This window comes from Rhinopithecus roxellana, chromosome 10, assembly GCF_007565055.1.
Source record: "Rhinopithecus roxellana isolate Shanxi Qingling chromosome 10, ASM756505v1, whole genome shotgun sequence".
Taxonomy (NCBI): Eukaryota; Metazoa; Chordata; class Mammalia; order Primates; family Cercopithecidae; genus Rhinopithecus; species Rhinopithecus roxellana.
Genome location: NC_044558.1, coordinates 46007700 through 46024162, shown reverse-complemented (window position 1 = coordinate 46024162; position 16463 = coordinate 46007700). Strand labels below are relative to the sequence as shown.

The 16463-nt window shown below is 39.3% G+C and overlaps 1 protein-coding gene across 8 annotated transcripts in view; it reads left to right on the top strand.

Annotated features, from left to right (window-relative positions):
- The window catches only part of TBC1D30 (TBC1 domain family member 30), a 104816-nt gene that overhangs the window by 54941 nt on the left and 33412 nt on the right, over positions 1-16463 (top strand). For all 8 annotated transcript variants that reach the window (XM_030939275.1, XM_030939274.1, XM_030939276.1 and 5 more), the window contains 5 exons: positions 641-766; positions 2374-2559; positions 6713-6881; positions 8910-9078; positions 13226-13331. In XM_030939275.1, coding sequence (XP_030795135.1) covers positions 641-766; positions 2374-2559; positions 6713-6881; positions 8910-9078; positions 13226-13331 — 756 coding nt within the window. The remainder of the gene's footprint in view (positions 1-640; positions 767-2373; positions 2560-6712; positions 6882-8909; positions 9079-13225; positions 13332-16463) is intronic.

Genomic DNA, 16463 nt, shown 5'->3' with positions numbered 1-16463 from the left:
TAATCTTTATATTTCTAGAATTTGAAAATGGAGGGTTCCTCAAAATATTCGTAAAAATGACATTATGAAATACAACTTTCAGAAACAGATTTTCTGGATAAAATAATCAAAGGAGTAAAAATATCCAGTGGCTCTTTTTAAAAACTTATTCATTATGGGAGCCCATCTGTCAGTTTTGTGTATGTGTGTGAGAGGGATGGTTTAAAGGCAGAAGCCACTCCATGGTGAAAAAAAGCCCCATTCACCATGAGTGACCAGATGGCTCTTGCTCAAGTATGGAGAGCAATTGAGAGTCAAGTAAAACAAGCTTATGAGATTACACAGGTTATTCAATGAACAGAAATAAAATTTGAAAATCTTCTTAGTTTGTCTTCCTAACAGTATCCCTAATGCCTGGATTGCTGCTTGACACATAGTAGGAACTCAACAAATATTTATTGAAAGAGTAAATGAAAGGCTCTAAATGGTACAAATCAGTACAGCAAAAATTTCCATGAAGCTCTTGTAGATTTCTACTTATGAGCAAAAGCTGGTCTAGGGACACTTCCCATTTTCTTGTTGCATGCAATAACTACTTTCTAATAAAGGTGAAATTATATATTCTACTTTGGCATTCTCCTTTGTCTATGTAATATTTTAGGTTTGGTTGACCTTGGCAGATCATTATTTGCACAGTATAGCCATTGACTGGGACAAAACCATGCGCTTCACTTTCAATGAAAGGAGTAATCCTGATGATGACTCCATGGGAATTCAGATAGTCAAGGTAATGCCCCTGAACTTGGCCTGTCATCCTAATACAGAAGAAAGACTCTAAGAACCAGTTGCTTTTTGGACAGAGGATCGAATGATCTCTACCTTCTGGTTTGAATGAATGTATATTTTCTGCCTTCTCATTTCATTGGCTTTTTCATGGGGAACCTTGACAATAAATTTAAATGTTACCAGTAAGAAGAAAATGTTTGCAAATGAACTTTCATTCATATTCAACTTATTAATTTTCCTCCACTATAGGAGGGACCCTTTATCATGGGTCAATAATGCTGACTGGATTTTTATATAAAAGTCACTGATTGAAAAAGTTAGTTAAGTATATTTCATATGAGAATCATTTGGTTCTTATTAGGGTCTTTCATAGTTTCTTAACTGCCCATTTCTAAAGACAGGTTCAGAGGTGGGGTCTACTTCCAACCAAATACTTGTGGGTTCAAGCCAGCTGTGTAGGCAGTGGCTTGCTTACCTGGATTATTACAGTTGAACAGAGCCTGGTGCTAAAAGCCAAGGATACTGATTCTGTTTGATCCCAGTATTATCCTCTTACATAAGGCTCTAGAACATGGTTTTTGATTTTATATGAGTACATTACAGTGTGATACTAAGCTGGGGTTTTAAAAGGAAAGTTGTTTCATCCAAATTTTGGCCACCTCAAGATGGCTAATGTTTTGGCATATTTGGAGATTTTTTTAAAGGAGGAAGTACTAACTAAAATCAGCTACTTTCTGTTCTAACTTGGTCTGTTTCAGACAAATGCTAAAAAAGTTATGCAATTTTACATTGTGTACTAAAAAGCCTTTGCATTATTCACATTTAAGCTATATATTTGGAATTTTAGAATATGTTTCACAGAGATGAAGTATCTCATATTTGAAATGTTTCCTTTTTGTCTAACTGGTGAATTAAGGCAATGCACTTTTTGTAACAATCATCTTATTAAGAGAATCTTTTGTTATCTCATTGAAGTGAATCTTATGTCAGTTAATGACTTCAACTCTTGAAAATTATAGTCCCTGCTTAGTAATTAAATTATAGATACTGCCTTCGTTAAAGCATAGCAAATATTTCTGTCTTTCTTATATAAATTCATAAAATAATTTGAATAGAATGATTTTTCTCTTTATAATCACATTTTTTGCTATTTTGATTTCACTCCTTTATGTTATTTAGAGTTTTGATAGCTAAATATTATACTTTATTTATAGAAAGGAAGAATGTTACCCTCAATCATACATGTATTGTGATGGCTATTGTTTTATCTGAGAAATATTATTAAAACAAATTATCAATTTATATGAAATTATAATGTAATTATTGTTAATTCTGAGCTACTTTTTGTGGTAATCCTGGAAACATTTTGAGTTGAAAATTTGCCTGACTGAAATTCCCTTTGCAAATCTCTCTTAAACAACATATTATAAAATATTATGAAAAAGAAAGCTAAAAATGCATTTTGGCTCATATGTATAAAAACATACACATTTTTGAATAAAATTTATGATGATAATTTGATTCTGTTTATTGAGTCAAAAAATAAGGTTTTTTTGGGAAATAATATTAGGAGTTGTTTTTGAAAATATTGTTTCCCTTCCATTTTAGGACCTTCACCGCACAGGCTGTAGTTCTTACTGCGGCCAGGAGGCTGAGCAGGACAGGGTTGTGTTGAAGCGGGTGCTACTGGCCTATGCCCGATGGAACAAAACTGTTGGGTACTGCCAAGGCTTTAACATCCTGGCTGCACTAATTCTGGAAGTGATGGAAGGCAATGAAGGGGACGCCCTGAAAGTGAGTAGCAGGCTCTAACAAAGGCAATGGACATTCTTCTGAGAGTGAGAAATTGGAACTCTAATCTCTCTTCCTTGATGTCTCATCCTTTTCCAAGGTGTTTGTCACTCCTTTGTAATGACCTATGATAGCATTTCCTCCAGGTTAGAGTAATGTCAAGTGACAGACTTATGTGGCTGCCAACTGTGAGGCAAATGATTGTGTGTTTAGTATCATTTATAAGACAACATATTTTAAAGCAAGTTAAATATTAATTGTATTGGTTATTCATTGCTATTCAACAAATTAGCTGCTTAAAACAGCAAGCATGTATTATCTTACAGTTTCTTTGCGTCAGAAATCTAGGCATAGCCTAACTGCCTCAAGGACACATCGCTGTGGCGGTTAAACTGTTGGTTGGCATTGTGGTCTCATCTAAAGTCTCACTTGGGGGTGGGCATTGGCTTTCAAGTTTGTTTATGTAGTTGTTGGCAAGATTTAATTCCTCACAGGCTGTTGGACTGAGGCCCCAGTTCCTTGCTGGCTGTTGACTGGAGGCCTTTTATAGTTCCTTGCCATGTGGGCCTCTCCATCTCCCAACCCAGTGGCTGGCACCCCCAAAGTGAGCAAGAGAGTAAAAGATAGTGAGCAAGGCAAAAGAGTTTAAGTTCCAGATTTGTAGCCAAATATCAGAAGTGTCATCCCACTATATTTCCATGTTCTGTTCTTTAGAAGCCAGTCACCAGGTTTAGCTCATACTCAAGGGGAAGGGCTCATATAAGGGTGTGACTGTGTTGTGTTAGAACTGCCTCCCACACCAGTTACGCTTCATTCTGATTGGATTGCATTATTGGGCTGCTTTACTCTTTCATATTTGGAGCAAGATATGGAGGAGTTGGACTGAGAGTGAGTGTCTATGGAAGGTGTTTGCATGGAGAAGCATTATGGAATTGACTTACATTAATATCTTTTAATCTTTGATGCCTGGGACCTTTATTAAATTTTAAAAATGTATTGAGATGGGGCACTAGTGATTTAAGCTCATTGGTTTGCATGTGAGTCACTGAGTCACCAGAAATAGAGTGCTTATGAGAAACGAAACATTTTAAATGTGGAGGCTAATGCCTATTTGCTTAAGGCAAAGTGGGGTTACTAATTCATATTTGAACCTTTGAACTGCTCTTGATTGCAATGCTTTGTGATGTATGAGATAGATACTTAGTTTTTGTGTTCAAGAACCGCCCCCGCCGCAACCCTACTCCCAACAACTTGTGTTTGACTATGGTGAATACCTTATTGATGCTGTCAATCACTGATTAATGTGATGTGGAAAAATAAACAAATGTTCCTCTTGGTTTTATACATATCATGGTGGACTAGTTATAAATCCAGCTTGACATCTAAATCTGTGTTCAACCTCTCACTTTTTCCATTGATGTATTTAGCAGCTTTGAAGTCACTTGTTCATCACAAAGGCGGGGGTAGGAGAGGGAGGAAGGCAGTGACAAATACATGACTTTAAGATGTTTTTTATTAAGAAGGAATTTTGTTTGCTCAGTCTGTCAGCTTTCATCAGTTTTTTTCCAGATGTAATTGGTATGACTATAAAATGAGAATTTTCTTTAGAGCAACTGGAATACGTGAATCAAGTTAGGGGATGGGATAGAGATGTCCAGGGAAGGAAGTGTACATCCCAATCAAATTATAAAAGGGCTCAGTAATACTTGAGGAACTAGAAATTAAAAACTCACTTACAAATATGGATTAAAGATGAGAAACTGAATATTTCAGCCCCCACGAAAAAGAGCTCCATGCAATGAGATGATGTCATCATCCTTTAAGAGTGTGTAGATCTTGTGTTTAGACATTTAATATGCAGAGGAAGGTTGGCTTCATGAAGAAACACTTCTGATGTCGAGGAAAATATTGTCTGTCTGTTTTTCCAGCATAGACTCTACAAGTCATAATTACTAGGGAAATATATAGTTTATTAGAAATAGGTGAACCATTTTTCCTGCTATTAGCACTTAAGTTTTTACTTAGCAAATCTTTTATTTTTGTTAAAAATTCAGAGCTCTCCCATTATTTAGCCAAATCTTTTTTTTTTTTTTTTTTTTTTGAAGACAGAGTCTTGCTCTGTCACCCAGGCTGGAGTGCAGTGGCCTGATCTTGGCTCACTGCAACCTCCGCCTTCCAGGTTCAAGCAATTCTCCTGCCTCAGCCTCCCGAGTAGCTGGGATTACAGGTACACGCCACCACACCGAGCGAATTTTTGTGTTTTTAGTAGAGATGGGGTTTCACCATGTTGGCCAGGCTGGTCTCAAACTCCTGACCTCAGGTGATCCTTCTGCCTCAGCTTCCCAAAGTGCTGGGGTTACAGGTGTGAGCCACTGTGCCTGGCTTTTTTTTTTTTTTTTTGGATCTAAGATTTGACCTTGGAAATACAGTGGTGGGTGCTTTGAGTGAGCTAGCTCTATGTCTTCACTTCAGACATTGAGATGCCTTCAGATAGAGAATTTCACTGTCACAGGAATTAGTATGATAATTGAAGAATTTTTTTTTTGCTTGTTTTCACGTAATTTTGAGGAATCATAATTTCTCAATAAAAACCAAATATCTTTCTCGGCACTACATATCTTATCCTTAGATGAAAAATACAATAATTGTCAGTGTATGCCCTTTACATCTGCATTCATGATCCTGTAAATTCCTCTAATTCTGATCCATAGAGTGCTAGGTTCCTGCAAGGGTACTCCGCCATGCTGAAACTTGCTCTCCTCATCAGCTGCTGCCTCCCAGAACCTCCTCTCCCTGCAAAGACAGAATTTACTCCTTTTCTTGTTGCTGAGCTCCTATTTCCAAGATGATGTTACATTTACCTGGTAAATTTTATCCTAACATAAGAAGGCTAAGGCCCAGTGGGTCTGGCCACCTTATAACAAAGGAGAAGGTCCTCCTCGAGAGCATGCCCCTGCCCTACTGACTCGTTCAAAACTATGAGCCTGAAAAGTAGAAATTATAAGCTGAGGAGGAGGGAAAAATGGGCCCTTGGCAGGGCAGGGAGATTTTTTTTGGGCGGGGGTGGGGGGTGGAAATAGAGTTTTACAGTATCCTGAATGTCAAAATGTGAGATAGCTACTTTTCTATCAACATAGAACCCGTTATGTATATAGAACCAGTTATGATTTTGTTCTTAATTTTGTTTTCCTGGTGTTTTGGGGAAGAAGCTGGTCTTTTAGGGAGTAGGTCAGGTACAGCATGCCAGACCTTTTAAGAATGAAGCCAGCTGAATTAGCACCTGGATACTCTTCAGAGAACTGCAAACAAAGAAAGTGGAGGTAGTGGTTCAATGCTATTATAACTCTGAAAATATCTGACTTCTTCAATTCCACTCTACAAATGAGCCTAAACATTGAATGGAAATACATGGTTCCCGGTATTTTTGTTGGTAAGAGTTTGGTGGGAAAGAACCAGGGATTGACTTACAGACCTCATGTGTGTTTGGCTGGGTCATTCTAGAGGTTCTTGACATTTTAGGAAAGGTAATACACGTAGAAAAATCAAAATGAAAATAGCAATTTGTAGAACCTCTATAACAACCTTATGAAAGAAATACAGATTTTGAAAAGTACTATTTGTTAAAACAAAGCATAGTTGCATTTTCCCAGGAAGTGGACAAAAAACCAACATGAGTTGCTCTAATAGCCCAGGTTGATGGTGAGTAAGTCTTGAGAGCTGCTTCAGTGGGGGTGTTTTATGATAGGCCTGCTCTTAGTTTTCATATTGAGGTTGTAAAACTGTGCTGACATCAAGGAGCCAATACTGAGGCTCTGCTGGCTGCTGCACAAGCTTGGGCTTTGTCATTTCTCAGAATGACGCTAAGGGTTGCATAATCACAGCTACTTATGGGCCGAACTCAGGTCTAGCAGCCCATCTAGAAATTTCAGACAGCAGCAGACTTGAGGTCTGAGTTGCTTAGATGATTATGCCACATGCTCCCTAGCAGGCTATAGGAGAGCCTTGTAAATCTGGAACATTTGGTACTGATGCATTTAAGGATAGTGTGCTTTGGCTAACAGTGTTTTATCTATTTGAATACTTATTTTCTGTTTAGGACATGTTGGGATCCCAGTTTTTACAAAGCAGTCTTAAGCTTTATCTTTTTTTTCTTTAGATTATGATTTATCTTATTGATAAGGTACTTCCCGAAAGCTATTTTGTCAATAATCTCCGGGCATTGTCTGTGGATATGGCTGTCTTCAGAGACCTTTTAAGAATGAAGCTGCCGGAATTATCTCAGCACCTGGATACTCTTCAGAGAACTGCAAACAAAGAAAGTGGAGGTAGAATTCAATGCTATTGTAACTGAAAATATTTGTCTTCTCTGATTCCACTGTGCAAATGAGTCTAAACATTGAATGGAAATATATATTTCCAGGTATTATAAGAGCTTGGTGTAATGAAACAGATTTTTAGAGAATGAAAACAAAACTGAAAATAACAAAAGGCCACATGTTGAACCTCTAACTGGTCATAGTTAGGAAGTCAGTCAAGAGTCTAATACTAGTACCAGATCAACAACTGAAATGATATACTCTGGATGGAGTACCACGTACACATCTTACTATCCAGTTAAACTGCTCTAAGCTGGCACCAAACTTGCAGGAGTCTTTAAAACTGAGCTACAGGTACAATTTAGTACAAACTGGTTTTACCTGAACCATTGAGATTATGAAAGAGTAGCTAAGAGCCACTGCTATCTAGTGGGCATTATCCAGTTTTTAGAAGTATCTGAGCTCATAGCTGTCATTATACTCACTGCTTGTACTTCCCTGGCTGTGCGTACAGAATAGTCAGGAGTTTGTTGTGTTTCCTCCAAACCAGTGGTCCCCAACCTTTTTGGCACCAGGGACCAGTTTCAGGGAAGACAGTTTTTCCACAGACCAGGGCTTGGGGGATGGTTTCAGGATAATTCAAGCACATTACATTTATTGTGTACTTTATATATATTATTATTACATTGTAATACATAATGAAATAATTACACAACTCACCATAATGTGGGATCAGTGGGAGCCCTGAGCTTGTTTTCTTGCAACTAGATGGTCCCAACTGGGAGTAATGGGAGACAGTGATGGATCATCAGGCATTAGATTCTCATAAGGAGCGTGAAACCTAGATCCCTCACATGCACAGTTCACAACAGGCCTTGTGTTCCTATGAGAATCTAATGGTGCTGCTGATCTGACAGGAGGCAGAGCTCAGGTAGTGAGCAATGGGGAGTGGCTGTAAATACAGATGAAGTTTTGCTTGCTGCTCACCTCCTGCTGTGTGACCTGGTTCCTAGCAGGCCACAGACCCAGAGACACCTGAGTGTCTCTAGGCATTTCCTTCTAAGCCATTTGAATAATCTCATTTAACTTGGCTCTGCAGTATAACTGTGTGGATTTTATAATGCTTCCGGATAGGCCAATCTTCCCTTTCCCCTAGTCAGACACACTTTAGTGAGCTACATGATTTTACCCAAGTGACTTGCACTTGGCTGTGAGGAACAACCTCAGATTCTAGTCTCTGAACAAAGATACTCCCATTGTTCATAGGAAGGAGGAAGAAAATGAGTATAGGAAAACAGACATCTTTTTGTTTACACGTAGGTAATTGTACATATTGGCTATAATTTGGAGGGAGGATCACTCTAAATATTTGAATTTTTATGTTTCATAAAAATACATACTGATCACATAAAGTAAGAGAGAGTACTATGTTTTTAATAAATTCAGAAATTTCAAAATTGGCTGGACCCCAGATCTTTAGTTGGAAATATTTTTAAATGTAATGTTTATTCTCTATTTTGGGATTTGCCAACTATATATCTGTTAATGATTTCTAGTTTAACTCCACTGTGGTCTGAGAACTATGTATAACTTAAGAAGCTGATAGATAATTTATAGTGAGCAGTTTTATTCTTATCAAAGCAGCATTTGAATATAAGTGGGCATTATATGATTTCGAAAATCGGATGGCTTTTGCTTTTGAGAGACTGAAATCCTTTCTTTTTCTTCTATTTTTGGTGAGGAAAACTTTCTCCTTAATTTTCAGCTCACTACAATAGGTAGAGCCAAAGTAAGTTTTAGGTTAAGATTTCTGAAGTATTGTAAATATTTTGTGAAGTTCATATTTATGAAGCATACCTGTGTTTTTCCAGAAACATGGCAGGAAAAGTAGGAAGAAAGAACAAGAGTTTAGAAATATGAAGAAATCAGTCAGGAAATACAACAAATTTGAGTGGACATGGAAGACTAGAAAAGAGTTTCTGCATATGTGGCCAATCATCCATTCTGAAGGAGTTGACTGTGTTTGTTGTGTTTCAGGTGGATATGAGCCCCCACTTACAAATGTCTTCACGATGCAGTGGTTTCTGACTCTCTTTGCCACGTGCCTCCCTAATCAGACGGTTTTAAAGATCTGGGATTCAGTCTTCTTTGAAGGTTCAGAAATCATCCTAAGGGTGTCGCTGGCTATCTGGGCAAAATTAGGAGAGTAAGTGAGTTCCACATTCTGCTCTGTTCTGTGATGTTGAAGGTCTTAAGCAGTTTTTGTGCTCTAATATGTAAAACATCGATATTTAAGTGAAAACAGAAAGTTGTGAACTTTTAAAATTGCTTTAGCCTCCTGAAATCTCAGCAGGCTCATTGCTGGCACATGCAGTCTATTTTGGAGAAGGGGGCAGGCTCCTTTAGGCCTGCAGATTCTCCCACTCCTCCTCAAGTGCTTGTGTCCTGACTGGTTCACTCCTTGTCAGCATCTCTTTGGACACTAGTTGGGAAGAGGGAAAGGAACTTAGGTGGCAGGGAAACTGAAAGATCTGGTTAGGAGTAGGTGAATTTGTTAGTTAATATCACAATTTAGATTATTGATGAATCTTTATTTTGTTCTGCCTTTCAACGCTGTGATAAAATTAAATGAGATAACAAGGTATCTAGCCTGGTAGAACACATAGAACTTCTTTCCTTTCATTAAGAATTAATACTCCGTTGGAATCTGTCACTGCCAAAACATACTACCAAATAGATTTTGCTTATGTTTTTTACTGGTAGCAGGGCTGAAAAAGTTAGGGTGTTTTTCATTCATCTTTGATATATTATGAGTACTACATAAATTTCGTACCTTCTGGGTAATGGAAGAAGCATTAAGTGGTGAAGTTTTTACCGTTTCTATTCTGGAGCTATAAATGACGAGTGGGTTCTCATAGACAACATGTCACAAAACTAGTAAATCACTGACACTGTTTTGTTTCGAAAACCTTTTAACTAGCCTTTGTATTTATGGTAAGTTGTTTCCTGGGAGACTTCTGGCATTTTTAACAATTTTGTGAAGAAAGATCCACCAACTATCAATTCAGGGACTTAAAAAATTATTCTTGTGTGTATTTTTAAACATCACCTGGCTATCTCCTTTGCCTTGGTTTTGTTGTACATTGCTTTTCAGCTGGGTAAATAAATTCATCTGTATGGGATTTGGTGTGCTATTTACTTATTTCTCATTACCTCCCAGTAACTACCTCTTGCTGCAGCCATGTATTTCCAACTTACTCTATACATTGTAAACCCTTTGAGCTTTGATAGTTTCTTTGGGTGTGATAGTCCAGTTGCTGCATGGCTGGTTTATAACATTAAAATAGTAAAGCGCTTTACTGTATGATGAGCCAGTTATAATTGCCTTTGTGTTGGTTCTTCATGAGGGAGCAGGAAGAAAAGAGGTGATCCTGGTTTTACTCCTCTCTATCCATTAATCTATAGGATCAGAATTGATTCCTGTGATCATCCCAGGGATGTCACACTGTTGAAATAATAATAGCTTCAACAAAAGCCAATATTCATTGAGTGCTTGCAATGAACAGGAACTGTTCTAATTACTCTGGATGTATAAACTCATGTATTCTTCATCATCCTGTAAAGTACGCACTGTCATCTCCATTTTATAGATGTGAGAATTGAGGCACAGAGAAGTTCAGTTAATTGTCTAAAGTCATCCAATTGCTAAGTGGAATGGCCTGAATTTGAACCCAGGCATTCCTGGCTCTAGAGTCTGTGCTTTTAATAATGTGAATCTACTGATAATAAATGGCTAGTCTTTTTGAAGTGTAGGGGATATATGGATCAGAATGATAGAATTTTAACTGTCAGTTTTTGCTTATTATAATTCTGTATGTTTTGAGCATGCGGCTTGTTAAGGGAAAGGAAAGGCAATTGACATACGTCATAAATGTCTGCAGTGCCTGCCATTGTGTTAGGCAGTTTAAACACATAATCTCATTCAGTTCTCCCAATAACCTTGTGAAGTAGGTAGGGTTGTTCTCCCTGTCTTTTCTGTAAGAAAATTTCCCTATGAAGGGTAATTAGCTAGTTCATAGTCACACAGCCAGTGAATAGCAGAACTGGGACTTAAATTTGGATCTCTCTGATTCTAATGCCTATAATCTTCCCCACAAACTTTCTGTTGGAAAAACCATAAAAGCATATAGGTTATCTCCAGTTTATATACACCTGAGTAACATGTGCTTTATATATGGTTATCTAGGACCTTTCCTTTCACCTGGCTTCTGCAACTTGGAATTTCTGCCTTTCACTTCACCAAGGGTACTTTGGAATATGTAAATTGTAGACCATTAGCACACTATCACTAGCATCTCTTTATGTGTCCTTTCTCCTCTGCCCCTGCTATTTTAGTTTCCTCCCTCATCACCCATGCCTGGCCCACTGTGGTATGTCCTCCTTGGTTTCCCCATGGTAACCCACATTTGCCGTGCCACCTCCAGGCAGACCTTGCCAAGGGCACAGCTGTTCCTTCACTCCCTACTTAAAGCCTTTTCACGACTCATGCTCTGTAGAGGCTCAGCTGCCAGGTGAGGCCTTTGCTCTCTGCTCTCAGTCTCTGTCTTCCCTCAGCTTCCTCTGGTCCTGCAACCACCTCCCCCATGCTGGTCTCACTGGTCGTGTGGAGCTACTTGCAGTTCCCCAGATAAGGCCGGCTGTCTCCTGCGTCTGTGTCTTTGGGATGCTTATTCTTCCTTGTCAGCCTGAAAAACAATTTCATCTCAGCATTATTTCTCTTCCTTACCTCCCAGGGTAAACTTAAGCACCTTTCATTCATGCCCACAGGCTGCTCTATACTTTTATAGTAATACTTCAGCAGTTTATTCCATTCATTTATTTACATGATTGTGGCAATGGGATTAGAACAACACTCCAGAACTATGGTTTTTCCGTAATCATATTATTTTGGATGGCTTTACAGAAATCCCCCAGCATTAGTATATATCAATGTGTAGGTCTTCTGGTTGGTGGGAAACTAGAGTTATCCTACAATAAAAAGAATGTTATCATATAAAATGGAAATACCTAGGCTGGGTGCTGTGGCTCATGTCTGTAATTCCAGCACTTTGAGAGGCCGAGGCAGGTGGATCACTTGAGGCCAGGAGTTTGAGACCAGCCTGGCCAACATGGTGAAGCCCCATCTCTACTAAAAATACCAAAAATCAGCAGGGCGTTGTGGTGGACGCCTGTAGTCTCAACTACTCGGGAGGCTGAGGCAGGAAGATTGATTGAACCCAACAGGTGGAGGTTGCAGTAGGCTAAGATCACACCACTGTGCTCCAGCCTGGGCGACAGAGGGAGACTTCGTCACAATAAATAAATAAATTGGAAATACCTGGTACTCTTTGCTTTGGGCTCTTCTGTTTTCCCCTTTCTAGAAGAAAGATTGAAGTCCAGCCTGGCTCACAGGTAGCCAAGTGAGTGTCAGATTCTTTATTTACATGTAGAACTGAATGCAAGAAAAGGTGTAATCTCCAACTAGCAGCAGCACGCTGAGAAGAACTCAGAAAATTCTGCCTGTGAAAACTCCCCATGGACTGATGAAATATGCAGATGCAGTTCTTGTAATTTTCATCGTTTATTCCTACTGTGGTTTGGTTTTAAATCTATTATATTAATGATATCACTGTTTGCAGATTAAGACCAATAGACTCTCTCAAAGGAGATAATTGTTCTTTAGTACCCAATTTCATGGTTATGATTTCTAACCAGTGGTGGGAATTCTGATGTGTAGATTGTGTCCCATGGAAACAATAAAGATGCCACAGCTGGGATTGTGAGGCTGGGGGAGCCAAGTAGGAATGACAGAAGTTATCCAAAATGAGTACCTTAAAGTTGCTTTTAGTATTTTTAAATGTTTCACCCACAGTGGGCTTTAGGAATATCAGGATTTTGATATTCATTGATTGATAACTTGAGTTATTTGATGGCAAAAGGCTACTGTCCCCCCCCCCCTTTTTTGAGGCAGGGTCTCACTCTGTCATCCAGGCTGGGTTGCAGTGGTGCTATCATGGCTCACTGCAGCCTTGGCCTCCCAGGCTCAGGTGATCCTCCTGCTTTAGCCTTCTAAGTAGCTGGGACCACAGGTGTGTACCACGATACCCAGCTGATTTTTAAAATTATTTGGAGAGATGGGGTCTTGCTGCATTGAGGCTCCTGGCCTCAAGCAATCCTCCTGCCCCAGCCTCCCAAAGTGCTGGGATTATAGGCATGAGCCACCATGCCCAGCCCAACATATCTTATACCTGCAGCATGCACTGTTACACAGCATGGATGCCCTAAACAAGTTCTATTTTCTGTCCTTTCTTTAGGCAGATAGAATGTTGTGAAACAGCAGATGAATTCTACAGCACCATGGGGCGCCTTACCCAGGAGATGCTAGAGAATGATCTTCTGCAAAGCCATGAACTCATGCAGGTGAGTGGTCAACATGGAGCAGCTTGGCTCAGGGAACCCCAGGCACGGTGGGAACAACCAGTGCCAGAGCAGCGGTCTTGAGAAATGTGCTTGGTTAGCTGTCAGACTTAGTTTCTTAAATTGACCAAGAGTCTGTTTATAATTTGATAAGAATCTATGTCATAAAAGGAAGTAAGAAATGAATGCTGGATATTCGTTGTATCTTTCCTTCAGACTGTGTTGCTTAGAAATCATTAGCAGCAATATAAACTGGAAAAATACACTGGAAAAACAAAATCACCAAGTGCTTATTCTGAATTTTATTCTTAGCCTTTCTTTCCTTTTTTGAGACTGGCTCATTCTGGCACCCCGGCTGGAGTGCAGTGGCACAATTGTTGCTCACTGTAGCCTCTGTCTCCTGGGCTTAAGCGATCCTCCCATCTCAGTCTCTTGAGTAACTGGGACTACGGGCTTATGCAGCCATACAGCTAATTTTTTATTTTTATTTTTGTATAGATGGAGTCTTGCTATGTTGCCTAGGCTAGTCGGGAACTCCTAGACTCAAGTGATCCTCCCATCGCGGCCTACCTAAGTGCTGGGATTACAGGCATGAACCACTGTGCCCAGCCTACTTAGACTTGTGGGGGGAAACAGTTACTGTGGGGAAGAAATTATTGAGGATAAAAAAGATTATTCTCATCAGCATTTTGTTTCATTTGTTTTGCCCACATTTTCAACTCAGGTAATTATATATTAATCATAAATTTTAAAGTGAAAGACTTGAAGGGTTTGGTTTTTTTTATGGCATGTTACTGTACCTCAATATCATATTCATCAAGTCTTTGAAATTGACAGCAAGTATAGAAAAAATAGCTGACTTATTAACACTCACTCTTCCATTAGATTCTTTTTTTAATTTTTGTGGGCACATAGTAGGTGCATATATTTATGGGGTACATGAGACACTTTGATATAGGCATGCAATGCATAATAATCATATCATGGTAAATGGGGTATTCATCTCCCCAAGTGTTTATCCTTTGTGTTAGAAACAATCCAATTATACTTTTAAAGTTATTTCTAAATGTGCAATTAAATTACTATTGACTCTAGTCATCCTGTTGTGCTATCAAATACTAGGTCTTATTCATTGTTTCTAACTACTTTTTGTACCCACTATCTCTACTTCCCTATCAACTACTCTTCCCAGCCTCTGGAAACCATCCTGCTACTGTCTATCTCCATCAGTTCAATTGTTTTAATTTTCAGCTCCCACAAATAAGTGAGAACATTCAAAGTTTGTCTTTCCATGCCTGGCTTATTTCACTTAACATAATGACCTCCATTTCCATCCACAAATAAGCTCCCACAAATAAGTGAGGACATTCAAAGTTTGTCTTTCCGTGCCTGGCTTATTTCACTTAACATAATGATCTCCATTTCCATCCACGTTGTTGCAAATGACAGAATCTCATTCTTTTTATTATGGCTGAATAGTGCTCCATATTGTATATATACCACATTTTCTTTATCCATTCATTGGCTGATACACACTTAGGTTGCTTCCAAATCTTGGCTATTGTGAACAGTGCTGCGAGAAACATGGGAGTGCAGATACCGTTTTGATATACTGATTTCCTTTCCTTTGGGCGTGTACCCAGCAGGGAATTTTTGGATCATTTGGTAGCTCCAATTTTAGTGTTTTTTTGAGGAACCTCCAACCTCTTCTCCACAGCGATTGTACTAGTTTACATTCCTACCAACAGTGTACAAGGATTCCCTTTTCTCCACATCCTTGCCAACATTTGTTACTGCCTGTCTTGATTAAAAGCCATTTTCACTGGGGTGAGATAATATTTCATTGTCATTCTGATTTGCATTTTTCTGATGATCAGTGATTTTGAGCATCTTTTCTTTGTTGTTGTCGGGTTTTTTTTTTTTGTAGAGGCAGAGTGTCACTGTGTCCCCAGGTTGGAGTACAGTGGCACCATCTCAGCTCACCAAATTGCAGTTCAATAATCACTCCTGGGCGCCCGGCACGGTGGCTCACACCTGTAATCCCAGCACTTTCGGAGGCTGTGGCCAGCAGATCACGAGGTCAGGAGATTCAGACCATCCTGACTAAAACAGTGAAACCCCGTCTCTACTAAAAGTACAAAAAATTAGCCGGGCATGGTGGCGGGCGCCTGTAGTCCCGGCTACTCCGGAGGCTGAGGCAGGAGAATGGCGTGAACCCGGAAGGCGGAGCTTGCAGTGAGCCAAGATCGCACCACTGCACTTCAGCCTGGGCAACAGAGCGAGACTCCGTCTCAAGAAAAAATCGCTCCTGGGTTCAAGCGATTCTCGTGCCTCAGCCTCCCAAGTAGCTGAAACTACAGGTGTTCGCCACCACGCCAGGCTCATTTTTGTATTTTTAGTAGAGATGGGGTTTCACCATGTTGGCCAGGCTGGTCTCAAACTCCTGACATCAAGTGATTCTCCCGCCGAGCTTGGCCTCCCAAAATGCTGGGATTATAGGCGTGAGCCATGGCACCTGGCCTTGAGCACCTTTTCATAAGCCTGTTTGTCATTTGTATATCTTCTTTTGAGAAATGGCTATTCAGATCTTTTGCTCATTTTTAATCAAATTATAAGTTTATAAGAGTTATTTGAACTCCTTGTATATTCTGGTTATTAATCCCTTTTCAGATGAGTAGTTTACGAATATTTTCTTCCACTCTCTGAGTTGTCTCTTCATGTTGATTGTTTTCTTTGCTGTGCAGGAGCTTTTTAACTTGATATGATCCCATTTGTCCATTTTGCTTGGGTGTTTGTGCTCATGGGGTATTACTCAAGAAATTTTTGCCCACTACAATGTTTTGGAGAGTTTTTCCAATGTTTTATTGCATTAGTTTCAAGTTTGAGGTCTTAGATTTGAGTTTTTAATCCATTTTGATTTGATTTTTGTATATGGCAAGAGATGGGGTCTAGTTTTGTTCTTCTATATATGGATATCTCGTTTTCCTGGCACTATTTATTGAAGAGATTGTCTTTTCCCCAATGTGTGTTCTTGGCACCTTTGCTGACAATGAGTTCACTGTAGGTATGTGGATTTGTTTCTGGGTTCTCTGTTCTGTTCCTTAGGTCTGTGTGTCTGTTTTTATGCCAGTACCA